General features: G+C 56.4%; 1 protein-coding gene across 1 annotated transcript in view; it reads right to left on the reverse strand.

Moving 5' to 3' along the window:
- PSTPIP1 (proline-serine-threonine phosphatase interacting protein 1) overlaps positions 1–27,455 on the reverse strand; it is a 48,802-nt gene that overhangs the window by 12,258 nt on the left and 9,089 nt on the right. The window contains exons 2-11 of the mRNA XM_029237448.1: positions 15,598–15,698; positions 15,174–15,248; positions 7,565–7,599; positions 7,218–7,324; positions 4,844–4,906; positions 4,106–4,204; positions 3,111–3,156; positions 2,010–2,089; positions 1,303–1,401; positions 124–220 (exon numbers count right to left, since the gene is read on the reverse strand). Of these exons, the coding sequence (XP_029093281.1) occupies positions 124–220; positions 1,303–1,401; positions 2,010–2,089; positions 3,111–3,156; positions 4,106–4,204; positions 4,844–4,906; positions 7,218–7,324; positions 7,565–7,599; positions 15,174–15,248; positions 15,598–15,698 (802 nt within the window). The remainder of the gene's footprint in view (positions 1–123; positions 221–1,302; positions 1,402–2,009; positions 2,090–3,110; positions 3,157–4,105; positions 4,205–4,843; positions 4,907–7,217; positions 7,325–7,564; positions 7,600–15,173; positions 15,249–15,597; positions 15,699–27,455) is intronic.

The following is a 27,455-nucleotide window of genomic DNA, read 5'->3' on the forward strand; positions in this document are numbered from 1 at the left end:
CCCAGAAAGGAGCTGTGAGCCACCCCAGTTCTGTCCTGGCAGTTGAGGCTCAGAGAACCTGGGCCAGGCCTAGGGAAGGCGGGCCTGGACCCAGAGGCTGTGCTGCCCGTACGTGGGCCTCACCTGGGGGCTCAGTGCCCGTGCTCTTGGCCTGGATGAAGCTGTCTATGTCGGCATCCACACTGCAGCCTTCTAGCGTCACTCGCACCTCTTCGTAGAGCTGGGGGCAGGAAAAAGCAGAGGCTGAGGGGCCAGGCCTCACCTCCATGCCCACATTGTCAAGCCTGCCCCCACTTCAGGTCTGAACTCTGACCAGGGGCCTTGAGGTGTAACTGCCCCAGGCCTGCCTGAGGGTTTAGAGCCCTGGCTGACAGCTTCGCCTGTTTCCGGAACACCTACTGTGCACAAGTTCCTTTGCAAGGGATTTACCCCACTCCTGTTCTCTGAGGTAGACACTGCTTCCTCATTTTACAGATGAGGAAATTCAGAGGAGAGTGACTTGCCCAAGGTCACAAAGCAGGAATTCAGTGTGCTGGGCTTTGGATCCGGTATGAGAGGATTCAGAGCCCACACTCCTTCCTCCGCTATAAGTAGGTCACCAGGTGGGCTCAAGTCATTTGGGGAGAAAACCCCCAAAACTCCTCACCCCATAGGCAGAAGGGGTTAGGCAAGTAACAACAGCGGGCATCAGGGAGTCAGGGCTGCCATGAGAGAGGGAACTTATGGCTCTAGGACTGCAAGGCCCCTGGCAAGGGAGGTGGCAGCCCCTCTCTGCTGAGGAGGACCCACCCAGCCCACCGGGCATGTAGAGCTCAGTAAGGGGGAACCAGGACACCCTGGAGATGTCTAGAGACAGAAGAGGGACTGGACCTTGGCTCCTGCAAGCGCCAGGCCTGGAGCAGGGCAACCGAGGGTCCCCCAGCCTCTCTGCAAACCTCTGAGGTGCTGTGTCCACCTCCCTTCCCCATCCCAGCAGAGGGAGCATGTGCTCTGTGGCTCTGATAGCAGAGCCAAGGCCTTGGAGCAGGGGTGAGCAGAGAGGGCAGATGCCAGGGTAACCACAAAGCCCAGTCTGCAGGCAGAGAGGCTGTGGCCCTTTGTGGTACTGAGCTCCCTGTACTCGGGGGCCTGGGGCAGTGGCTCAGCACTGAGGTCGGAGACCCCTGAGGCCAGGGCTCGGACCACAGAGGACTAGGTATTTGCTGACAGGCTCAGGTGGACCTGGGTGCGCCACTGCTAGGAAGCTGCCCTCTCCTCACGCCCCCCTCCCACTCCCTACCCCTCCCTGCCCTCAGCCCCTACCTCATCATCCTTGACGCACTGCATGGAGAGCTGGTTGCAGTGCACCCACAGAGCATTGCGGAGGATGGTCAGCCGGTCAAACTCTTGCAGCTGAAAGGCCTGGGGGAGAAGCAGGGGCGGGGCGGGGGCTGCTGCAGGGCTGGGCCAGGCCAGGCCCCACTCAGCTCAGCTGGGACTGACCAGCCAGACCCCTTCTGCTGAAGCCAAGCCGAAAGGAAAGACTCTTCCTGGGCATCCCCACCCCCACCTCTGTGCCAGCTCCTGAGGCTTCTGGGGAGGGAAGTTGAACTGCCTGTGGGCTTCCTGCCCCGTCCTTCCTCCAGGCGTGGGGGAGTGTAACCCTGGGGAGCGTCTTAAGAGGAGCCCTGGACCCTGGATCCTGAGGCCTGTGTCCCAGGCCCTGCTAATCAGCAGAGCCCAGGGAAGCTATGGGTTTTGTCTGAGCCTCAGTTTCGGCTTCAGCCAAAAGGGGCGAAGGATGCCTGCCTGCAGAAGGGGACCCAGAGCACAAAGCCAGGCGGTGAGCTCCCCAGGGGCAGGGACTCAGCACAGGGCCTGTGGAGTGAGTGGATGAGTGAATGAAGGAAGGAATGATGCCTTTCCCGCAGCACTGCCTCTTTTCCCCCCCCGTGAAGCGGCGGGAGCGGGGACGGGCGTCCCTCCCATTTCGTAGCTCGGGAGCAGCCTCCACGCCGGGAGTGTCTCACCTCACAGGTGGCCCGGTGCTCCTGCTCCCACTCGCCCCGCACCTTCTCCAGCTGCTCGATGTTCTGCCTATACACACGCTCTGGAAGCACAGGCAGTCCTTGGGGAGGCCAGCGGCCTAGACACCCCCCACAGGCCACCCCTTTGCTCCTGCAGTGCCCCTGCCCAGAGTGCCCTCCCCCTCCTTAGAGATACCTGCCCTGGCTGCTGGTGCTACATCTGAACGCTCGTAAGGGCCACCCACTGTGGTACTGCCCTTAGGGTGACTCTCAGCTCCCCCTGTGGTCCAGCTGCCTGGGGCTGGAGCAGAGCCTCATACACCCAAAGTCAGAATCTGGGCCTCTCACCATCCCCAGGTCCCACCGTCTCACTTTCCAAATGGGAAACAGGCTCAGAGAGGGCAGCCCTGGAGGAGGGGTGAAGGGGAGCATTGGGAGCTATCGGGCTGGGAAGCCAGCAAGCTTGGACCATGACCTCTGTGGCCCCAGCCAAGGGAGCAGCTGGGTCCTGGGAAAGGCAGTGCTAGCAGGAGGGAGAGCCTTCCCAGGGAAAGGGAGCAACGGTAAGCTCTCTGTCCTAGGAGTTGTGTCAGCAGAGATAGGGGTGTTGGGGTCTTCTGGCATCAGGAGAAGGATAGAAGAGACAGAAGCCCAGAGAAGGCTCTGATGGGTTTCAGTGTATGTAAGAGAGAGAGAGGTGTGTGCGATGAGTGGGCCTGTCTCCCTTGATTGTGGCTGTGAAAGTCCTGGGCCCTGGAGCCAGATGGCTTGCGTTCAAATACAGTTACTACCACTTATTGGCTGTGTGACCTTGGGCAAGTTAATTAACCTCTCTGTGCCACAGTTTCCTTGTCTGTTAAAAAAAAGGGGATAGTAATAATGACCACCTTGCAGGATTGTTTTGAGTGTTAGTTAAAACATGCAAAGCACCAAGAACAGTCTTGGCAAATGTGAGAAAACGAATGGTTTCGTTTTACTTGCATAAGTATGGAAATGAGAGTGATGAGCGTGACTGTGTCCCCAGGGTGAAGGAAGTGTGCTGTGGGGGAAGGGATGTCCAAGCCACCCTACCCCCTAAGCTGAGGAGGTGGGCTAGCCACGTACCTGCCTCCATGGCTGAGTCCTTGCACTGCTTGGCTTTGTTCTGGCTCTGAAGAGACAGAGGGAAAGCAGCATTGAAGCCCCGCCCCCGGGAACCCCCCAGCCCAGCCCTTGGGCTCCGAGTTTCCCTGGGCAGCCCTGAAGGGACTCTGTCAACCCCTCTCTGGCCACACAGGGGGACACTCAGGAGCCAACTGTGGGCAAGTTCTATCATTAACTCCAGCCTCACCCTACAAGGGCCCACAGCCTGGTTCCAGTAAAAAAGGAATAAAACAGAAACCTGCACTTCATGCAGGTACATGTGAAAACTAGATGTTGAGACCTAGAGGGAGAAATGTAGACCAGGGGCCGGGCCCTGGGGCCCCACGCCCACTGCTGAACCCACTGGCTGAGGCTGGGGCTCTGTCCCTGACTTGCTGCCACCAACTCACCTGCAGGCCCCTGCCCTGTCTGGGCCTCAGCTTTCCTGTCTGTGCAATGGGCAAAATGTGTTCTTGAGCCCTGGCATCTCTGACACTCCCACCCTGGCCAAGAGGCCAGAGCAGTCAAGAGCTTGGGTTCTGGACAACCTGGGTTTGGGTCCTTTCTCTGTTTCTGCCTGGCCCTCAGACCTTGAACAAGTCACTTACCATCTCTGGGCCTGTTTCCTCTCTGTGACATGGGCCTACTGAGCCCTTCTCCAAAGGGTTGTGTGAGGGTTAGCATCTGCTCTCATTGCCCTGTGAGCTCTGGGCCTGGGCTGCAGTGGGCCTGCTCTGAGGAATGGGTCCTTGGGTGCAGCCTGGAGATGGCAAAGGGGATCAAGCTGACTGTCTATCTAGACCCTGAGATTCTAGGAAACCCATTTCACAGACAGAGGGATGAAGGTTCAGAGCGAGGTGAGCAGCCAGGATATCCCAGATGCAGACCTTGCCTTGGAGTGTCTGTGGCACCCCTTCCCTCCCTCCCCACCCTGCCCCAGCCCTGTGACACCACATGGCCTCAGGGGCTCCACGCACCTTCTCCACCTGCTTCTGTTGACCATTGGTGCTAATGCGCTCGAAGGCCTGCTCGGCGTCGTCTGCATCTCGGCACTTCTGCTCATATGTCTTCTTGGACTGGGGGGTGTGTGTGGAGGGGCGTGACTTGGGGGCCCCAAGTGAGGCTCCTGAGCCCAACCTCCCTTCTCCCTGTTGGGGGCTGTGGATGGGTTGGGGGCCTCCTCACCAGGGACAAGGATTTGGGGATCCAGAATGGAGATGGAGAAGGGAGTCTTGTTCCCAGGCCCCTTCCCAGTGGGGACAATGTAGCCCTGCCCACAGCCCCGGCCTCTTCACAGGTGTGGTCACATCAAACCGCCAGCAGGGCCCTTAAAACGCCATGCATCATCACGATGCCAGCCTCTGCACACGTGGTGGAGCTATTTTTCTCCTTACTCAGTGAACTAGGAGACACACCTCAGGGGTCCCTTCTCCCTCCGCCCCTGGAGTCCCCAGCTGACAGCCTGGATGACCCCTGTAGACCGCTGTCCGGGACTGGCTGCTTGCCCATCAGTCAGGAGCCCCCCAAGGTCAGGCCGTGGGCCAATCTGCATGGCACCCTGGGAGCAAGTGCAACACCAAGAACCCGACAGGCCACTGTGCCTGTTGCTGGATGGAGGCCTGAGGCAAGCCCTGTCCCAGGTGCCCAGTCCAGGGCTCCTGGGATCCACACCCTGACCCCTGCCACCCCTCCAGGCCTAAGACCCTTGCACTCACCTCCATGGCCTTCTTGTGGAGCAACAGCTTGCTCTTCTGGACACGGTCCATGATGGCCTCATACTGCAGGGGACATGAGGCTCTGAGCTTGGGGCCGTGGCCTCAGGACACTCCCTTAGGCCCAGAGGACGGGGTGTCCTTGGGATGAGGCCCAGCATTCCTTCCTGGCTCTGAAGGGGGTGGTGACAAGATGCCCTCCCTCCCCCTCAGCCTGCTCTTTCACAACTACTGCTCAGAACAGAAAGCTAGAGGAGCCCGGGGCATGGATACACATGGTGTGTCCTCTCCCTGCAGACCCCAGCCAGGACTTGGTCTCTAGCCCGGGAATACCCAACCTACCTACGTGCACATGTGCACACACACGCATGCTGTCCTTCACTCACAAGCCTCTGTACCCACTCAAAGCCATCATACCCCGTGTACACACGCTGGCACACACACGCACACACATAAGTAAACGTTAACAGGCCCCCACACTCCCCCTTGCATATACACAAGGCCTTCACAGAGCAACCTCAGACACCGCTCACAAGTACACATACGTACACTCTCCCATGTCCGCCACACACAGCCATGGGCCCTGTGTACACACCCCAGACTTGGTCATGGTCACCCGCTGGTGCACACGGGGCCCCTGCACCTCCACCTCGCCTCCCAGGCTCCTTGTACAGACGGAGAGGATGGAACTCGGCCTGGACAGAGATTGACTCTAAGGATAATGGGAAATGAAACACCTCTCGTGTTGGGGCTGGAGCCGGTTCGTGCCTGGGGTCTCAGTGGGGCCGGTGCCAGCGGGGAGACCTCGAGAAGCCACCTGGTCACACACACACACACACTGAAACACATGCCCATGCTCACAGGTGTGTAGAGGTGTCCTCTCGTTCTCCTGGGTGCACACCCATGTCCATACATGCACACGTGTGCACACACACCCAGGCAGCCTTCCCCGCACACTACATCACGGCTGTCCTTCGCTTGTGGGAGCCCTGATCACACCCTGGAACTGTCCCTCTGTCCAGAACAGCTTTTTCAGGCATCACAGCCCCACTGGCCACAGGAAAGCTCAAAACGGCCATCCTGGGGCCTCGCTGTCACAGTAGATGCTCTGCAAGCAAGTCCCAGCTCAGAGGGGTCGCCTGCTGCAGCTCCTTAAGGCTGGGCCAACTTCTGGGGCTGGCTTGGAGGACCCATCGTCTGCTCAGGAACCCAAATTTAGAATCGTGAAAGCCTGAGGCCCCAGCTGGCCAGATGGGCAGACAGGGAGTACAGCCACACTAAATTTCTGTGGCCAGAGCTACTAATCGGAGCCAGCACCCTGCCTGTGAAGACTGCAAGGGGCCTAGTTCTGGGCTGGGTCCCCCAAAGCTTGGCAGGTGGATGTAAGTGTCCCATCCCACAAGAGGGAAACAGGCACAGAGAGGGTAAGTGGCTTGGCCGGGACACCCAGTCCCAGCCTGGCCCCAGCCATGAACTGTTGCCTTCTGTCCCTTCACACTCAGTTGTGTGGAATTTTCCATTTTCAGTTCTTTGGACAGTTTACAATAATGCTTCCTCTCCAAGCAAGAAGTGCTCCTGTGCCCTGGCCTCTCCCACCCTGTCCAAGGCACCACGCTCATCACTAAGGCCCTGAGAGGCTGATCATGTGTCCGTACCTGCCTTCCCAGAGGGCCACGTGCTCAGCCAGTCAGAGAGTCTCAGGCTTGGGAGGGGGCCCTGGGACACAGGGGTCACCAAGCCCACCTCCCATCCAACCTCTGCAGCTTCCCTGACAAGTAGCCTCCAGCCTCTGTTTGTATACCTCCCATGATGGGGACCTCACTTCCTCTCCATGCAATCCCTCCATCTAGGGACAGCCACACCCTACAGATGGGTGAACAGTACCTTTGGATGCTGAGGTAGGCTCGGCAGCCCCCACTCCCCACAAGCTCTGTCTGTTCCCCTCAGCCTCAGGCAGCCCTGCAGAGTGGCTGCAGTGACTGACTCCCAAGTCTTCCTTTCTCCCAGGTAAACAGCCCTGATCCTTGGGCTCAGGACCAGTTTCTGGTGACTCCCCAACTTAGGTTGCCTCCTTTGGATACCCCCAAGCTGTCATGGACCCTCTACAGCCTGTTGTAGTAGGATGATCAAAAAGACCAAGGTCTTTCCCTCTTCCTGGCCTGAGACAGCGCAGGGGGAAGACCCCCAGTGGGGCTTTCAGGCCCAAGAGCTGGGCCCTGGTCCCAGTACCAGGCGTCTGTCCACAGCCCCCTCTCCTCCTTCAAATCGCCATCACCCGCAAGCCTGGGGTGCTGCCCATCGGGAGAGCCCGTCCCCTACTGCCTCCACAGCGACAACAGCCACCGCCCACTCGAGGCCCATCCCCGCGCCCCCTTACCTTCCTCCTCTGCTCCTTCTGCCTCTCACGAAACTCCTCCAGGCTCCGCAACTCCTCACGCAGGGCCAGGGCCAGCTGGATGTGGGCGCTGCCCACGTTCTCCATTTCTGGGGGTGGAGTAAGGACAGTGGTCCCCGTTGTCAGACCTGGTGGGCCCCAGCCACTCACATATTTGCCCCTGCCTGGGCCAGCCCACCCCAACCCCACAGCTCATCTCTGTCACCCCCAAGTCCTCCACCAGCCTCGACTCCCGGCCAGCATCCATCCATCCCCAACGGTGGGGCATCTGGCGTTCCCAGAAGGTCCTGTCACCCTGCAGCCTGGAGTGGGGAGCAGGTGGGACTTACGCTGCTTCAGAGAGTCAAAGGAGGCCCTCAGGGAGCTGCAAAACAGAAAGACCAGGGTCAGCAGGAGGACAGTGCAGGGGAACCTGAAGTCCTGGCTGGGCCAGGGGACTTTTATTTTGGTGGGAGGGCCCTGGCTTACTCACACACACTGACCTAGATCCCAGGGACCCTCTAGCCAGACTGTGACCATCCGCTCAGAAATCAAACCTCCCACTGTGACAGAATGCTCTTGGCTTCTGCACATCTTCAGGGCCCTGCCTCGAAGCAGGAGAGGGTGGGGTTCAGACCTGGCAGGTGGCCTGAGGACATTTTGGAGGGGGCTGTGGGGGAAGAAGGGGACAAGCAGGGCAGAGGTGATGGAGGGGAGAGATGTAGGGGTCTTCGGACAGGATGAATAGGAGGTACAGGTGAGGACAGTGAGAAACTGAGGGGCTCCCTGGTCCCTGGCTAGGTGGCTGGGTGGATGGTGGTGACACCTCTGAGAGGGGCCAAGGAGGGAAAATGGGGAGTTATTTTAGGGTGCACTAAGCTTGGGGTGCCTGAGAAAACCCAGTAGGAGGAGTTAGGAGGCACCAGGTGTCCAGTCTGAAGCAGACATGCAGACACTGCCCACTCCAGAGAGGGCACCAAGGAGAAAGGAAAGGGAAGGGGCTGGCTGGGCATAGGAGGTGTGAGAGGGTTATGCCCAAGGGTAGGGTTGCCAGATGGAGCAAATAAAAATACAGGCCACCCAGTTAAGTTCAAATTTCAGATAAACAACAAATAGTTTTTGAATGTCAACATGCCCCATGTAATATTTGGAACACACTTAAATTTTAAAAATATTTGTTGTCTATCTGAAATTTAACGGGGCATTCTATATTTTATCTGGCAGTCCTGCCAGGGGGCTGTTTCCCAGAGCTACCAACGGAGTTGAGATCTGAGCAAACATGTCGGAGCCCACTCGGGGCCCAGTCTTGTCTGCTGCTTAGAGCAGGACTGACGGTAAGTGCCTCGCCCCAGCCCATCAGCTCTCAGGGGCAGGGGCCTCTCAGAGGAGTGAGCTCCCCCTCCTGGCAGAGGAGGGAGGTGACTTGGAATCCCAGGCTAGGAACCTGGGTAGGGGCTTCCTGCTCTGGACTCCCAGGTGCGTTAGAAGCAGATCCTGGAGCCAGACGGCCTGAGTTCAATCCAGGCTCTGCCACTGACTCTTTGTATGACCTTGGGCAAGTTACCTAGCCTCTCTGTGCCTCAGTTTCCCCTTCTGTAAAATGGGGATAATAGCACAAACAGAATGGTTATGAGGATTAAATGAATGTATATGTATAAAGCACCTCTGAGCTGGTGCAAAGAAGATGCTTTACAAGGGTTGCTGTTGTGCCACCCTCCCCTGAGCCCACTACTGCACACCCTGACCTGCGGGTCCCCCAGGCCTCTTAACCTGACCTGAGCTGTAGCTCCAAAATGCCCCACCTAAGGGCTTACTGCATGCCCCCTCTTATCAGAAACCCCCACTGGATTTGTCTTCAGGTAGGGGGTCCCCTTGAGGCAGCCGCATAGATTGGGCACCTTTCACCCCCACTCCCTGCAGCCCTGTGGGTACCAAGACTCCAAGTGCACAGAGACGGTGTGTGGAGGTTGCAGATTGGCCCTGAAGTGAGGCTTGTCTATCTCAAGGGTAAAATTCTCTGCCTGTGTTTATGGCCCCTTAACTCCCCCCTCACCAGGACGCCTGAGGAGCCACAGTCAGTCGAGGCCGATAGGGGAACTGAGGCCCGAGTGTGGCCAGGCTTGCTGGGGTCACACACAGGCAGCGGCGGGGATCCTGTTGCTGGCCGCATCCTGCTGCAGCCCATCCAGCCTCTCTGTGGGGCAGCGCTCCCGCCCACTGGTGGCCATATGGCCACATGACACCCAGTGAGACAGCCCTGCCCACCCGCCTGCATTTCCCCTCAATCCTTGCAAGGCAGGCTTCACAGGGGGGGCTCCCTCCTCCCATGGGGACAGTTAGGGAAACTGAGGCCATGGAGGAGCAGCAGACCAGCAGCAGCAGCATCACCTGGGAGTTTGTTAGAAACGCAGATTTCAGGCTCCACCCCAGTCCTCCTGAAGAGGAAGCTTGGAAGAGGGGCCCAGCACACTGTGTTTCAACAAATCTCCAGGGGCTGCTGATGTACGTTCAAATGCTGGCCTAAATTATGTAATCCTCACACCTCTGCCAGGCGGGGAGGGTACCATCATTATCCACATTTTACAGATGAGAAAAACACGGGTCAGAGAGGTAAAGAAACTGACCATGGCCACACAAGTGGAGAGAGCTGGAGCCTTCTGCTTCTTACCAGAGGAAGGAAGGGGCGATTGCCATGGTGACCCCACCTGCCCTGGCGGGGGGTGGAGAGGTCAGGACTCTTCTCTGACAGAATTGACACCTTGCCAGCGGTTACACCTCCTTCTCACACACTCATCTCCTGCCTCAGTCTCCCCATCCATGGTTAGAGCCTCTCTAGGTCCAGTATGGCCACTTCTCCATGCCCCATCATGACCCACAGCATGACCACACCCTGCCCAGACCCCTCCCACAGGCTGGGGCTTGCACACCCACTGCTTGGTCCTCACCTCCTTTTAGACTGCACGTCTCACAGACACCTCAAACTCAGAGTGTCCGAAACCGGACTCATCGCCCTACAAACCTGCTCCTCCTGCAGGGCTCCCTTCTCAGCAAAGGCACCACTGTCTACCAGGTTATGCACACCAGAAACTTACGAGCCGCCCTTGACTCGACCCTCCTCCCCCTCTGTTACCTTCTTTTTCACTTCCCAAATCTCCTATGTGTCCACCTCTCACTGCCACCACCCTATCCCCTGCCCCATCACCTCCAACCCTCCAGCTTCACTTCTCACCTGTTATCCCCTGTTCTTTGGCCACCTACCAGTTCCTTCTATATGCCATGTTCCTTCTTGCGCAGGGCCTTTGTACATGCTAATGCCCTATGTGCAGCATCTTTGCCTGGTTTCCTCTTCTGTCCCTTCGGAGCACTTGTTCCTATTGTCATCTTGGGTTGATACCTTGAGTGCCTGTCACAGCACTGAACTGTGAGGCCACTGAACAGCGGCAATGCCTGGTTCTCCTCCCCATTGTCCCTAGGATTACAGCCCAGAGCGATAAGTTCCAAGGCCTTTCTCAACTCCAAACCACTCAGGGAAACCATGACCCAGATTTCCCAGAGCTCTCCTCTACCGTGTCTCCATCACATGTCAAGGATGGGGACCCCTGGCAAGCCTCTGACCTCTGTTATCAGTCACCAGTGTCCTCATGTGTAACTCATCCCATTGCCCCTTTCAATCCTGCTCTCAGGACACTCAGCCTGGATTTCTGTTCCAAACAGTCTGAATTTCCAGTGTAAATGTCTCCTTCTGTACTTCTATACCACCATGTGACACGCATCATCTCGTGGTCCCTGCTTTGCCATCCCACCCCCTGCGCACCAGCCAGCCAGGAGGCCCCTGCCTCCCAGCTCACAGGAGATGGGCCTCTTGCTCCCCTTGCTGGAGGCTGGGCCTGAGTGAGCTGACCCCAGAGGAGCCCTGATGGGAACAGGGCCCGCCTCTCTCCCTCCAATATCCTCAGTGATACCTTCATGCTCTGAGCTCAGAGGAAGAGAGATCATGAAAAAAATCCCTCTCTTTTGACAGGAAAACACAGCGTTTTAGGCTGTGACAAGTGGGGGTGAAGCAGGGACGAGAGGGTGTGAGGACTCAGGTGGGGGCCGTCCTTGCTCGCGGCTACTGCAAAGGGGCTCGCAGGAAGCTGCCCCCAGCCCTGCCTCAAATCCCCTTTATTTCCTGAACCCCTGCCCCATGCAGCTTCTACAGCTTGTGACACCCGGCACCCTACGTGGCACAGGATGAACGAGAGGTGGGGGGAGGTGACAGCTTTCCGGGGGAGGTGGTATTTCAGCTAGACCTCGCAGGGGAGAAATGAGGGCAACAGCCAGAGCAAAGGCCCCAAGGTTGGAAGGAGAGTCAAGGTGAACTTTCTGTAAGGGCTGGATGTGTGGTTTAGATGTTATGGGTAAGCCCCTGCACCCACCTAGCGCTTCTTTAAGATGCATTTGAAAGGGCTTGTGGGGATCCCTCGAGTTGGGGACCAGGTCTTATCTGTGTGTCCTCCATTGCCACTGCCCAGCAGATGCTTGCTGAGTTAATGTGTGAAGGAGGAGAATGCTAAGCATCACTTGAAGGTGGGAGTAACCTTGTTTTAATATATGTGGCTGAGTCTCCGGCCTTCTGGCCAGTCTGAGGTCAGGGGATGACACAGAAATGCTCTATTTCAGGCAGCAGGGGTGGGGAGGCTGGCCTGCTTCACCCTCTCAGCTCTCGCTGGGCTATTTCTGGGGTCACTTCACCCCTTGGCTTTTGTCCTCCTCGTTCACCGCATCCAGCCTATGCACCCCCAGCCCTCCGCCCACCCTCCCAGGGGCTGAGAATGAGCATCCCACGAGACACAGGGGCCTTGGCCATGGGGAGGCAGGGGGCTCCCCCTGACCAGGAGACGGGCCCTGGAGGATGAGCTACAGTCCCCACATGGAGTGGCCAGGCCAGCTTTGCCAGGTGCCAACCCCACAAGTCTCCACGGCGACAAGGAAGCGACCCATGTTGTCATGGTTGCCACTCACCCTACCCACAAAGAGCCCTCCCTCCGCGTTGGTGTGGGATGGGGCAACCTGGTCTAAGCCAAGACCCTGACAGGCAGGCAAGGCCAGAGTTTCTGGGAGAGCTTCCTGGAGGAGGTGGGGCATGAGAGGGCCCTTGGAGTGATGTTCTGATGCAAAGGACTGGGGACGAGAGTGAAGTTACCCTCAATGTGCTAGACCCTGGCTTCAGAACAGTGAGGCCCTTTGTTTTAAAAATTCTGAATCCCTCCCAACTCAGCCTAGGGCATGGCACATAGTAGGTGCTCCAAACATGCTTGGCTGGATGATGGATGCTTGGCCCACGGTTAAAGAAAGGAATGACTTAATGGTGTCACCAACCCTAGTACGTGCCTTGTGGATCAACAGCAATAATTGTGAAGTACCTACTGTGCATAGTCAGCTGAGCTGGGAGCTGCAAGGGGCACAGCCCTACGGGAAGCAGCAGGTGAGCTGGGATGGTCTGCCTCCTGCCTCCTGACTCTCTGGTTCTGAATGTGCCCTGAGCTTTCCAACCTCCAGCCTTTGTCCGTGCCGGTCCTCTGTCAGGAAGGTGCCTTCCCTTCCCCTCCACCTCTCCCAGGAGGTGCCCTCTGCTCTGCCCTGCTCCTCTGGCCACCCCAGCTCGATGGGGAACTCGGGGCAATGCTGGTATGCATGCACTGCTCCCAGCCTGCTCTGGAACCCATGTGGCTGTGCAGAGGTGCCCCTGTGGGTTTTGTTCCTGCCTCTCCTTCCACTGGTTAGGCTGAGCCTTAGGGCCTGGCCCTCCCAGCCCAGGCACCAGCTCCTCCTTGGTAGGCAGCAAGGTGGACCCTGACTCTCCTCCCTTCCCTGGCCTGGGGCCCCACCCTGGTGCTCCCACCTTGGATGGAAGCTGTGTCTCTAAGGATAGGGCCAGGGCCAGGGAGGGGCTGGGCCTCAGAGGAAATGGTCTGGGCTGGCCAGGCAGGCTCCTTAGCGTTAAACTAAACCGGGTGACCCCAATTTATCTTACTTATAGAGGGGCCCATGAGATCGTAAAGACTCCTGCTGTTTACTGAGCATCTCTGTGGCTTGGCACTCTCTGCTTGACATTGTGACTGTCCAGAGCAACTCTTGGGAGTGATTGTCCCCTTTCACAGCTGAGGACCCAGGGCTCAGAGAGGGGGAGTGACCATCCCAGGGTCACACAGCATATAGGGTAGGGCAGACCTTGACCCACTCGGCCTCCTATAACCACGCAGGGAATCAGTGCTGCCCACAGCCTCGCCCTGGCCACTTCTGTGCACCTCTCTACCCTTCCCACTGCTCACCTGGCTCCATTCCCACTTTATTCTCTTCATTGGTGGCTTCTCCTTCCTTATTTTAAGTCCCCTGTGACTCACAGCCCCCTGAGTGTGCTTCACGCAGTCCATCTCCAGCCTGACCTCCCACCGTGACCCTGCCTGGAGCACTTCCCCCAGGAGGTCTCCTCTCTTGTTGGGAAAGTTCTCCTTTTCCAGCAGGCCTGGGAGGGCAGGAGGTGGGCAGGGACTCCCCCTGGGTCATGCTCCCTTGATTCCACCCCCTGCCTGGAAGACAAAGAAGGTCCCCACAGACTTCCATTCGTTCCTCACCATGTCCTGAGCCCTCCTCTGCGCTGGTATTCAACCTCGGCCCTGCCATCTTTATCTGCTCAACAGCCCACGGGAGTGGACAGATGAGAACCCAGTTCAGAGAGGTTAAGTCACTCGCTCCCAGTCACACAGCTCACAAAGGTCAAGTGGGGACTGGGGCTCCTGCGTTCGTACTCCTGAAGCTGCCGTTCACACTCTGTGGTCCAGCACAGGACCCTTGGGCCTTGAGCATTCAACTCCCCTGGCTCACACCACTCTTCAACCTTCCTCTAGCCCTCCCTAAGTTTTCCCCGACTCCAGGTTGGAAGCAGGGACCAGCCAGGGTTGCCTATGTCTTTAGGAGACTTAGAGCGTGTTGTTTATTCAGACAGTCAAACAAGGGGACCCGGTTCTGGGCTTTGCAGCTGACGGGGTCCAGGGCCACTTTCCTTGGGCAGAGTCAGACGCTCACAGGCCTGACCCCTGTGGGAGCAGGGGCAGGGGGCAGGGGTTGCTATGGCAGCCGTAGGCTGAGTGAGGTCTTGCGGCTCTGGGGTAGGAGGAGAAGGACTCATCAGAGCCCTACCAGGACTTGGAGTCCAGGGTCCTGTCTGCCCCTCAGCCTGGCTCGGTCCTCATGCAGTAGGGAGAGTCCACACGTCCCGAGGCAGCCCCTCCACTCCACTGTTAGAAAGTTCTCCTTAGCTGCCCTCAAATCGTCATTCTGTCTCCATCTGCGTCCCCGCCTGACAGTCCGCACACAGAGGCCCAGGCCCCAGGGCCAGAGAGGCCCAGCGGCTTCACAGCAGCAAGTGCCCTTACTACCTTCCCTCCCAGCCAGGCCTGAGCCAGCCCTGGACTCACATACTCCTCTGAGGAAGGTCGTACTGTCATCTGCTCACCGATGAGGAAATGGAGGCACAGAGTGTCAGTGACCCCCTCACCAAGGTCCCAGGGCTAACGGGTGAGGAACTGGCACCCCCACCTGTGGCCCCACAGTCCTTCCTGGAAGCCTGAGCCGATGCTGCGGGGTCTCGGGCAGCCAGTGGGGTCCTGTCACCTCCCCTCAGGGCTCTCAGGACTTAGATGGAGGCCGCCCAGAGGGTGCGGGCTGTGTGCAGGCACCTGAGGACAGATGACCTCACCCCCTGCCCAGGGCCTCCTTGGTGCTCAGACTGCTGGCTTTCTTCCCACACACAGAACCCGACCTCACCCAGAATGCCTGACTCCCAAGAGAGATGCCCTCCAGGCACCCTGCCCTGGGAGCCATCCAGACCCTCGCCGGCCCTCCCCAGTCCACCCCACACGGGGAGGCCCTACACCCTGTGGAAAGTGCCTGGCGAAGCAGGAGGGGCCCTCTTACTTGATCTCTGTCTGGCCGCCTGCCTTCCGGGCGATCTGCACCAGGTCCTTCCCATACCGTTCCTCTGCCTGGGCCCTGCAATGACAACCCATGGGCGCTGCGTCTCCTCCACTTCCGCCGCCCGCGGCTCAGACTCCGCCGGCGGTGGCAGGAGGACCTGACGGTCCACCCGCTCAGCCTCTGGGGGCCAGCTGGCCGGCGGGCTCCTCCTTGAGAAGGATAAGCCTCCAGCCCTTCGTCTAAATAAGTGTTGGCTAAATTCAAGGACATCTGGAGGAACATTAGATTATTTGCCCACTTGGGGGAGGCCCAGGCCGGGACAAACAGGAGAGTCGCGCTCCTGGCTTCTTACAGCGGGGTGTGGGGTGGGGCGCAGCCAGGACGGGGGCTCGGCCGCTTCCCAGGGGCTGGGGGAGGGGCTCACCTCTGCCTCAGCAGCTCCTCCACGTCCTTGCAGGTCCTCCTGCCGTCCAGCAGCCGCTGCAGCAGCACCTCGTAGCCCGTGTGGGCCGTGAAGTCCCTGCACTGGAGCACAGGACAGAGAGGCGCGTGAGGGCCGCAGCCGGGCTGCATGGGTCGGGGCAATGCAGACGGCAGCCTGGCGAGGATGCTGCTGACCTCCTCCAGCCTGTCCTCCCCGTCTGCCCTATCCAAGAACGAGCTCTTGGGACTCAGGACCTGGCTTTGAGACAGGCTGGGACCTGGGCCCCTTTGCTGCAGTGCTGCAGTGCTGGCACCTGGACACACCTCTCCTCAAGCTACAGAATACAAAGAAATTATATGGGACTAAAAATAACGGCGTGCGTGTGCATTTGGGGCAAATTCTGGACCCAAAGATACAAAAGACCGAGAAAACCTCAACTGCCACTTCTGAAGAGCCGGGGGAGCAAAAGCTCCTTGCACACAATACCAGCTAAAGGGTGGGCAAACCACCTAAGCTACCCCTCCAGCCCGACCCCTGGACACACCCCAACCCTCACCCCGTATAAAGAACAAGTTCTCCCCCCTTGAGCGAGCGGGCAAACAAGGGAACGTGTTGTTTGTTCTCGCTCCCCGGTGCTGCGGCAGGGGCCCCAATAAAACCTTGCCTGAATTTCTTGTCTGGCCTCTGATCAATTTCTATTTATTAAGGAAGCCAAGAACGCTGGTTGGTAACACTTCACACAGGCACACAGTAGGTCCCCCATCTGTGGAGGTACCAGGTGTAGGTGAGCCCCTTGTGGATCAGAGCTCATAGTCAGGACACAGCAACTCTAATCTAAGACAGCCATGGGAAGGGTCCCCACCAAGGCTCCGTGATGACAGCCTTTATGGGGTGCCCCACACTGCTCACTCCTGTCACCTTCTCAATTACCCTCTTATCTCAGGGGTCCAAGTGAGAAAACTGAGGCACAGATGGGTGAAGTGTACCCAGGGTGACACAGATTGAAAGCAGCAGGTGTGGCATTGAACCCAGGCTGTATTATTCAGGTCCGTGCCCTTCACCCCCCTGCACTCTACAGCCTCTGCAGAGACAAGAGCAACTTCTGTTCCCTGATCATCCACTGTGTACCGGATGCCACGCCGGGCTCCTGCACCCATCTGCTGAGGTGGGCCTTGAGGTGGGCCTTGAGGGTCAGGGCTAGGGCACATCCTAGCACACACTTAGGACACACCTAGTAGCCCAGGACACCCAGCACCCCCTAGGTCCGCCTCTTAGCCAGGATGGTGGGGAGAGGGCCATCTTGGAGAATTCACAGGACACAGCTGCCTCTCTGCCACCCGTCCTGCTGTTGATCTGACTCTCACCCCTGGAGTGGGTTCTGAGCTGCTGGTGTAGGAAGCTGGGGGCGGGAGGTAGTACTTGAGGAGAGGGTGTTTTTCTTCAAGGTCTAAGGAGAATCAGACGTGGTAGAGAAGGGCAGAGATGCCACAGATTGCTCCAGATGGCCCCGTGCCAGGCCCAGCCCACCTTCAGCAAACTCAGAATAATGGAATCTGCAGGCCTGTAGGATGGTTAGGATCCCAAGCTCACACCCTCCTCCTTAAGCAGCACTAGAAATTCCTGAGACCCAGGTTCAGCTGCCCACTGGGTGACAAGCAGCGGGCCTGGGCCTTGGCTGACTACTCAGAACCCCAGCAGGAGGGAGGCAACCCCCCAACTCCTGCAGGCCTGTCCACCACAATGTCCAGGCTAGTGTGCACCAGGCTTCCATTTCTGTAGCTTTCATGGGCCACTTGCCTACTAACCAGGCAGCAGACCACGGCTTCCTGCCCCTCAGCCTCTGTCCTCCCTCCGGACCCCCAGGACTAAAGCCTGTGGCAGCCAGCGAGGAAAATGGATCTGCCCTCCCCCCTAAGGGGGTCACTCTGAGCTGGACACCAGTATTCAGGGCCAAATTCCATAGACCACCAGAACTGGGAAGCATCTTGTCCAGTGCCCCTCAGTCCTTGGGGAAACTGAGACCCAGAGAAGGGAAGGACCTGCCTGAGGTCCTACTGGCGGAGGCAGGACAAGTATTTGGACTTGCAGGGCACCTGCTGTTACTCCCCGATGCCTCTGGGAGGGGGGCCTGAGCAGGGAGACGCTGACCAAGCCCAGCCCTGCAGCGGACACTCTGCTTTTCCCTCCCAGCCCCATGCCCAGTTCCCACTCCCCAGGGAAACCCCACTGTCCTTCCTGAGACCCCCAGAGTGGAAAGAGAAGCAAAAGCAAACCTACATTGGCCATTCTGGAGGAGGTGGCAGGCAGAGGGGTCCTGCAGACTGGGTCCTCAGGAGCTCAAGTCCCCAAAGCACTCCAGATTTGAGAGTCTGGTCCAGCCCCTGCTCAGAGCGCGCTGGTGCCGGCAGGGGCTTTGGCCAAGTGAGCCACCGTCACAAGTGACTAGATTGTTCCAAGGAAGTGCCTGAGTCCCTGGGGCCTGCTCCCTGCCAGTCTGTACCCCTCCTCCAGCCCACCACTGCCTCTTCCTCCAGGGCTTCTGACTCATGGTTCAGAGCTGGGCACAGCTGGGCTCAGGAAGCTGCTGAGGAAATGAACTAACCAATCATTCAATCAGTTAATCAATCAGTCCTGCAGGCTTACTGTCTAAGGCCCAGCACCAGAGTCACCTCCTCCAGGGGGCCCATCCTGGCCTTTCCTCCCTGCACCTACCCAGCTCCATCCTCTAGGCGTCCAGGGCTCCCTTTCAGGGCCCTTGCTGACAGGCTCAGCCTGCCATTTCCACAGTGCAGAAGCTACTAGAAGGCAGGGCCTCCCATCTCCTTCTGTCTACCTGCAGCCTCTGTCACCTGAGACCTGCCTGTGGCCTTGCCCTCTGTGAAATTGCTATTTATTGAGTCCACTTACCACACACCATACCAAGAATATCACAGCTGTTTTCTTATTGAAAACACCACACACCCAGGGAGGTAAGGACGGTGATAAGGAGGAAAAGAGGGGAAGTGACTGCCCAAGTCCCTCAGCTGGTAAAGATCAGAATCTGGGATGTGAACCCAGGTCAGCTTGTGCCCAAACTCACATACCGACATCAGTCATTCAGTAGACAGTCCAGCAGCTCTTTTACATTTTGAAACATCAAAAAATGATTAAAGGGGCTTCCCTGGTGGCCCAGTGGTTGAGAGTCCGCCTGCCAATGCAGGGGACACGGGTTCGTGCCCCGGTCCGGGAAGATCCCACATGCCGCGGAGCGGCTGGGCCCGTGAGCCATGGCCGCTGAGCCTGCGCGTCCGGAGCCTGTGCTCCGCAACGGGAGAGGCCACAACAGTGAGAGGCCCGCGTACCGCAAAAAAAAAAAAAAAAAGATTAAAAAAAAAAAACTTTTGAAAATGATTTCCCAAATTCTCTCTGCTTCAAACCAAAGCTGTGTTTCAGTCTGTCATTCAGTTACCATGGATTCACAGAGGCCAGCTCTGTGCCAGGCTGGTTCAGAGGAACGCTGCCCTGGAGAAGGGCCGTGCTGGCTCTGCAAATGAGCTGCTGAGAGCCGGCAAGCAGCCAGAGGCCCCGCCCTCACCATGTGGCACTAGGGCGATCCACCCCAGGGGAGGGTGCCAGGTGGCAGGCAGGTGCGGTCCCCTCTTTTGGGAGACCTCCCTCAAGCCAGATGTGGGACCCCAGGCCTTGCCACCCTCACTGTGTGGCCATTCTGGACCTCCTTTTCCCCATAGAGGGGTCAGATCGGGGCTGCAGGAGGAGGTGCTCAGGACAACTCTGGCAGGAGGAAGCATGGTCCTACCTCAGCCTGAAGGCAGCATGTGGGAGGCCTGGGTGCCGGGTTGTGCTCAGGGACAGCCCACCTGCTCCCTTCTCTGGGTGTCTCTGGCTGTGAGCCACTGTCCAGGCCCGCCAGCTGACCCCAGCCCTGCCATGCCCCCACTGGGTGGGTAGAGAGCTAGCCTTTGTACACACTGCCACTTCCTCCTTTTTATACCCATACAATTCTTGGTGGCTGCACGGGCTAGGCCACAGAGACCAGGGTGCCAAGCAAGCCACTTCCCTTCTCGGGACCTGGTTTCCTCATGGAGGAAGTGAGGGCAGAGGCCAACCTCTCCTAGCCCTGACAGCCCACCCTCTAGGGCACAGCCCTATCAGGGCAGATTGGCCGCCAAGTCAGGGAGGGGGCCCGGGCCTGGTCTGAGAGATTGGACAGAGTTCAGCAGACCAGATACAGGTTCACACCCCACCCTGTGGTCCTGGTCATTCTCAGCCTCTACTTCCCTCCCTGTAAAGAGAAGCCTAATTGTTCCCACCACCTAGGTTTGATCTGAGAAGCCAGTGAAATAATGTACACAAGAGAGAATAGTAAAAGCAAGGTCAGAGGTTGCCCTGAGCCGGGATTACCCCCATTTTACAGATGAGAAAAATGGAACCCAGAAAGGTTACCTAATCTGCTCAGGGGCCCTGAAGGGCACAGCAGGGATTTGAACCCAGCTCCCCCAGACCAGATCTTGGCTCATTCCCTCACCTCTCTGCAAAGCTCCAGGCTCAGTGGCTGTTCCGCAAGTGCTAGCTCCCCATATGCCCTACCCTGTCCCTGCCTGCCTCTCACCGCGCCCCCCCCCCCCCGCCCCCACCACCACCAGACAGAACCCAGATGTGCCAGGCTGGAAAAAACAAGTTATCTCCCTACCACACACCCTCCCCCACCAGAGGGTCCATTTAAAAGGCTGCAGAAGCCTTTTCAAATTTTCCCTTATGTGGAATTCCAGAATATAAAGTCCCTCAGAGGACAGCTAAACCTCTAACCTTAGAGGGAGAGGCCTGGGTTTTGGTACCAGGTCTGATCTGCCAGGAAGAAGCTGGGTAGTCTTAGTAAAGTCCCTTGCCCTCTCTGGGGCCTCCTGACTGTGAAACAGGTTTAGGGACAGGAAGTGACCTTTAATTGCCCTTCCAGCAGGGAGGCTGCTGTCTGTCTGCTGGCTTTTGGAAGCCATGGCAACCATGGCTGCATCTTACCTAGAGAAGTCTGAAGTCTGGGGTGGGCTGGAGCTCCCTGAGGGGAGTGAGGCCTGGGGAGGGAGCAGTTGGGAACTGGCACCATGTGTTTCCTGGGAACCAAGTGGAGGCCGGGAAGGTGGCTGGGAAGAGCTGCCGGTAGTAAGCGAGGGAAGAGTCCCCGAAAGAAGCTGCCTGGAGTGGACAGTGGGGAGCAGCTGGGAGGGGTCAGACGTGGACAGCTGCAGGGGACAGAGCCCGCCGAGGCAGCCAGGAGAGGAAGAGCTGACCAGTGCGCGTTTGCTACCCGCCGCACCAGCTACAGCAGCACCAGGGAAATAAGGGGTGAAGTACCCCTTTAGAGCTTCCAAGCCCGCGCCCCACGCCATCTGTGGAGACACAGAAGCAGCAGGCAGTGGAGGTGGCAGAACACGGCGAGTGCAGAGACGGACCCGTTCTCTGTCCCCCGGCATCGGCTTCCAATCACAGGCCAAGTGGGGAGACTGGGAAACTTTCAAGTGAACAAGAGTGAGATTTTGATATGTGGTGGAACTGGAGGGCGTTAGACCTGAAAAGGACTAGAAATGCTCTAACACGTGCCCAGGGTAGAGGAAGGGAGAGCTACCAGTGGCTTTGGAAGGTGGAAGGAAAAACATTAAGTTTCCTGCTTGCACCCTAACCAAGTTCAGAAACCTTCTGTAAAATGCTAGCCATGCTTGTCAAAAACCTTTCTAATAACTGATGTGCTCTTGGGTTGCTAGGCGCTCTCCCTCTATATATATATATATGTATATATATATATATATTTTTTTTTTTTGACTGCTCTGCACGGCATGCAGAACTTCCCCAATTGAACCCACACCCCCTGCAGTGGAAGCGTGGAATCTTAACCACTGGACCACCAGGGTAGCCCTATATATTTTTTCTAACATTTTTCTTTCTTTCTTTTTTTAAAAAAATCACCTTTTACTAGTGAAGAGGAGACAGAACAGGGAGACTGGACTTACTCCCTTCATCTCAGGAAGCCCCAGAAGCCAAGGACTGCGATTTTGAACACGGTTACAGGCCTCATGGTGCCCAGGCTGCTTTGCCCTCTCCTTTTACCGCAGTTTAACAGTTCTCTGCGGCCAAGGTGCCTACCATGGCTGGTTTATTAACAACTAGTCCACTGTTGCTTGTCTGCTGTGGGCTGAGAAACCAAACCACTGGGATTGTCAGCACACCTGAGGTAGTAAGCACTGAACTCTGGAGAAGGCAGCCCCCTGGAGGCAGAACGTGGGTCTGTTTGCCCACTGGGTCCTGGTGCCCTGGTCTGCACGGCAACACTCAGCAAATACACTGGACAACGGCTGAGGAAGCGTCTGAGGGAGGCCCTCGAGCTGACGTGGGTTTATGACAGCTCCTGAGCTGCCCCATGGAGAACACCAGACCATTTGTTTGCAATTCAATGACTCGTTATCCAGCACCTTTAAATAAGCCAGACAGACTTGTCCCCTCTACTTTGTACAATGTATTATTATCCCTGTTGTACAGATAAGGAAACTGAGGCTCAGAGAGGATAAGCCAATGAATAGCAGCTGGGCTCTTTCCACTGCCTCACAGCTGGTACCCCGCATCTCCACCATTATTGGCTGCTAAACTGAGGAAAAGCAAAGGACCAGACACCCATGTATGGCTTGGTTGGATGGATGGATGGATGGATGAATGGATGGATCAGAGACTTAAGTGAGCAAGCCGGTTGCTTACCCAGAGTACCCCAGGAGGAGGGTTGGGTAAAGAGAAGTTCCCTAGTCTCAGCCCTTGAGGAGCCATTGGGGAATGTGGTCATTTGCAGAGCTTTGTGGGGCCATCAGGAGCAGAGGGCGTGTCTGTGGTTGGTGCCCCCAGAGAGGCCAACTCCAAGAGCCGAAGTGGCCCCAAATGTGCAACACAGGTGAGCCGCTCTGATGCATGGAGAATGCCCCATCGCCGGGGTCTATAATCAAGTTAGGGATTCCGCAGAGAGGACTCGAGCCTCAGGTGATGTGCTGAACTAGGTGTTCTGGGTCTAGCTGTCCCCTGACTCAGAGACTGGAGGGGTCCATTCATAAGCAGACAAATAGGGGGGTGATTTACAGCTTTTCTAAGATGGCCCAGGATAGGTGGCAAAGGGAGAGAGCCAAGAAAGCTTCCTCTTAAGGAACAAAAGCACATTGAGTGTGGTTAGATGAGCTACTCTGGGTTCAGCTGGGCTGACAGGGGCTTGGGATTAGAAATGAGTTTCCAGAGGGCTCTAGCTCTCCACTGAGCCCCAGTCTGAGGCCTCCCCTGGGCCTTAGAGGGCCCCTTACTCAAGCAGCCCTGCTGGATGGGCCCCTGAGACATCCAGGCCCTTGACCTGGGGCCCAGCTGGGCCCCAAGATTTGGGGAATCTGGAGGCGGGGTGCTGATGGTTACCTGCGGCCTTCAGGGGGCCCCGTTGGAGCCCTGTGAATGTTCAGGAGCTCTCAGGAATCCCACGGAGCCGGGTGTGGGGGCCAGGGGAACAACACAAGCAACAGAAGGGGACCAACTGTGCATATCTGGGGCCTCTTATCTCAGTAATACCGACCCGGGGAGAATGCGAGGATGAGAGAGGTTATGTAACTTGTCCAGGCTCAAACAGCAATTGTGTGGGCATGTGTGGCTTCCGACTTTGTTCTTTTAAATAGGCCTCTTCCAGTGTCAAGCAGGAAAGGCCTCCTCTACTGCACTGCCCTCCCCCATTCTGTGATGTACTTCTCACTTCCCCTCTGCTCTTAAAAGCCCAGCTCGATCCCCCACTTCTCCCTCCTGCTTTATGAAACCAAAACGTGTAGTAGTTAGCACAAGAGGTGGGGCAGGGAGTGAACACGAGTTGGGGCAGAGGCCTGGAGGTGGGGATGAGCCCCTCCGGTTTAGGAGACCGGAAGCTTGATGCTCAGAGCTGTGAGTGGCTACAAGCCCAGCAGAAAGCAGCAGTGAGGGGTCTGAGGGGCTGGAGCAGGTGTCTGAAGAGGTAGCCTGAGGCCAGCTGAGGTGGAGCCCTGAGTCAGGCAGACCAAGTGGTGGGACCCTCCCTGGAGGTAACGAGGATCCAGGGCCAGGTTCCAAATTCAGGGGAAGGGAACAGGATGGATGGGATGTGGATGGGTAGAGGCCAGTGTTCTCCATGCCTCTAATTCCCAGAGAAGCCTGCAATGTCAGGACTGTGCCCTTACTGCCCCACGTCACAGATGAGCAACGGAGGCTCAGCAAGGTGAGTGACTTGCCCAGGTCACACAGCTCCTCTGTAGTGCCCCCCACTCAAGTTGATTAGGCAGGGAGTTTGTAGGATCCAGCAGTGGCCAGGGCTGAGGGCAGGTAGGGAACATGGTTGGAGGGCAGAAGGGAAATGAGCCACCCGATGCTGAGCCCCAGAGGAGACTCTGACCTGTCAGCAAGGGCAGGCACTGACCATCCCCTGCACGTGGCCAGCTGCACAGGGCTCCTTGCTGCACGGCCTCCAGCTTGTAAGTAACCGGCCAGGGACTGGGGACCGGCGTCTGTGGCCCAGGCGCTGTCTCTGCACGTCTCCTTCTGCAATTATCACCCCTCCCACACCTCCTACACCTGCCGGAGGATGGCCCACAGGGAACACCTCGACAAGAGAAAGTCCAGGTAGGGGGCGTGGGAAGACCCCAGGCACTGCGTCCTCGTCCTGGCCAGTCCCATGCACACAAGTTGAGCAAGTTACTTAAGCTCCTGTGCACAGATTCCCTCCTCTGTAAAATGAGTGTGAACACACTGTCCACTTTCCCTGGGACTCTGAGGACTAAATGATATAATATATGTAGGAGCCCAACAAAGGGCACCCTGAAACTTAAGGAGCTCCTGGAAAATGGTGGCCATGGTGATTAGTACATATCAAGTAAAAGTAAACCAAGAAAGGAAATAAAAAAGGAGAGCTGGGTTTGAATCCTAGCTGGTTGGAATCCAATCGACTGCTTGCTTCCGATCTCTCAGCCTTAATTTTTTCACCCGTATAGTGGAACGCACACTGGACTCCAAGCCCTCACTGGGCTGACGTGGGGTGTCTTGCTTGGTAGCTGTGAATTGCTTCAGGGTGAGGACTGACAGCCTCCTCTGGGCTTGAGACTTGCTCAAGAGACAGAGATGGGCCCCTGGGGTGCAGGAGACCCCCACTCCTCACACCTTTCCCCAAAGGCAGGAACAGACACCCACAGCCCCTGGATTAGGTCCCTCAGCCTCCTCTGCTGGCCTTGGTAGGTTCTGGGCCTCAGAGCTGACCCTGGGCTCTGGCTCCAACGCCTTCCAAGCCCAGGGGCTTCCTGGGCTCCTGTACCTGCCGAGGGTCTATATGCGGGGCTTCTTGCCCTAGGCCATTAACATTCATTTCACCACGTCTATCTTTTAACCACAGTAATGGATTTAATACAGACAAGGAGCCAGAGGCTGAGAGAGTGGAGGGACTCACCAGGGCCACACCGTGAATGCAGTGGAATCCAAGCAGTGCATCGGGTTCTAAAGGCAGTGTGAGAGACAAAGACGGCGCCTTCCAAGCAAGGGTTCTGTGTTGGAGACTGGGAAATTGCTTCACCCTGCCCAACACAGCCAGTGTGCATCCGGCATAGCGCAGCACTGTGGGAAAATACATCTCTAAGTGGAGCAAGATGCCACCTCCAGGGTTCTGGGGCACTGGGGCTGCCTGAGGGAAGCCTGTGCTCTCTGGAACCATTCACTGCTTACCTTTCCCACTCAGGCCCTCACTTGCACCCGTACGTTGGTAGGACTCAAACCAAGACCTTTGGACCCTGGAATGCAAACTCCTCCCCTCAATGAATCTGCAGTCCCTCTAAGGTTGGGGGTGATCTGAGGACTAAAATAAAATTCCAGCAGCCTCATGGCAGCTCCCGCCCTGACCCAAGACCTAGTCTCAGCTGCTGGTCTTCCCCTGGCCCTGGAATTAGCCGCACTGTTCCTTTGGTTCCAGTGTCAATTTGCATCCTCTTCTGGGTCAGACTGAGAACAACTGCAGACGCCAACACAGCACCTACCACGGTGCTGCTCTACGCTGTGCAGACCCCCACAGCCCAAGCTGTTAGTATTCACGACAGCTCCAGAGACACTGATCCAGACTTCTGTGTTGATCCCCTGCCTACCACCTCAACCCTGCTTGCATGGACTGACCCCAGCTGACCTCCTGGACCTTCCTACCACCTGCAGTCTGGGGGCCCCAGGCCTGGGAGAGTGGGCTCAGAGCTGGTCCAAATGAAGGGAAAACATTCAAGAGGTGACAAAGAAGAGGACCCCTTCTGCTTCAGTGGCTGCCATCTGGGCAGTTGGGGGTAGAAGTCCTGGTTTTCAAAGACCCCTCAGGTCTAGGCAGGCCCAGGCCAGGGTGGACATCAATTCCCTCAGGGCCGTCTCATGATCCACTGAAGAAGTCGGTGACCCCAGCCTGTGGGACAATCCTCCTTGAAGAGTGAGAGCTGGTGGGGCCTCAAGGAAGCTCAGAAGTCATGGGCCTTCTCAAGGGGCCAGAGGTAGGGCAACTGTAAGGAGGAGCCCACCATCCCCAGGGGATTCTCTCTAAGGACGGTGTCTCTCCAAGTATGTCCAGGTTTGGGAGAGTTATAGGGGGTTTGTCATAGACTGGTGGCCAGTCCAGGTTGGCAACCTCAGGAAGGCTCAAACCTCAGTTTCCTCACCTATAAGAACATCTCTAGTGTGGAGAAAAAGGAACTCTCCTACACTGTTGGTGGGAATGTAAATTGGTGCAGCCACTATGGAGAACAGTATGGAGGTTCCTTAAAAAACTAAAAACAGAACTACCACATGACCCAGCAATCCCACTTCTGGGCATATGTTCAGAGAAAACCGTAATTCAAAAAGAACACACACCCCAATGTTCATAGCAGCACTGTTTACAATAGTCAGGATGTGGAAGCAACCTAAATGTCCATCGACAGATGAATGGATAAAGAAGGTATGATACATATATATAATGGAATACTATTCAGCCATGACAAAGAATGAAATAATGCCAATTGCAACAACATGGATGGACCTAGAGATTATCATACTATGTGAAGTAAGCCAGACAGAGAAAGACAAATACCATATGATATCGCTTATATGTGGAATCTAAAAAAAAAAGATACAAATGAACTTATTTACAAAACAGAAATAGATCTGCAGACATAGAAAACAAACTATGGTTACCAAAGGGGAAAAGGGGGGAAGGGATAAATTAGGAGTTTGGGATTATCAGATAGATATACATTACTATATATAAAATAGATAACCAACAAGGATCTACCATATAGCACAGGGAACTACACTCAATATTTTGTATAACCTATAATGGAAAAGAATCTGAAAAAGAATATATCAATATATAATATGTATAACTGAATCACTTTGCTGTATACCTGAAACTAATACAACATTGTAAATCAACTATATTTTAAAAAATTAGAAATAAATTAAAAAAATAAAAACACCTCAACTCAGGACCTCAATAGCTGATAATTTTGAAAAAAAAAAAAGAACAAAGTTGGAAGACTCACAATTCCTGGTTTCAAAACTTACTACAAAGCTACAGTAATTAATATAGTGTGGTACTGCCATAAGGACAGACATGCAGACCAATGGAATGGAACAGAGAGCAAGAAATAAGCACTCACATATATGGTCAACTGATTTTCAACAAGGATGGCAAGACCATTCAATGTGGAAAAGACAGTCTTTTCAACAAATAGTGCTGGAGAAACTGGATATGCACATGCAAAAGAATGGAATTGGACTCCTAACACCATATACAAAAACTAACTCTTAAAACTGAACAACAAAAAGATAAACAA

Source organism: Monodon monoceros, unplaced genomic scaffold (genome assembly GCF_005190385.1).
Source record: "Monodon monoceros isolate NGI ecotype Baffin Bay Population unplaced genomic scaffold, NGI_Narwhal_1 Super_Scaffold_21, whole genome shotgun sequence".
Lineage (NCBI taxonomy): Eukaryota > Metazoa > Chordata > Mammalia > Artiodactyla > Monodontidae > Monodon > Monodon monoceros.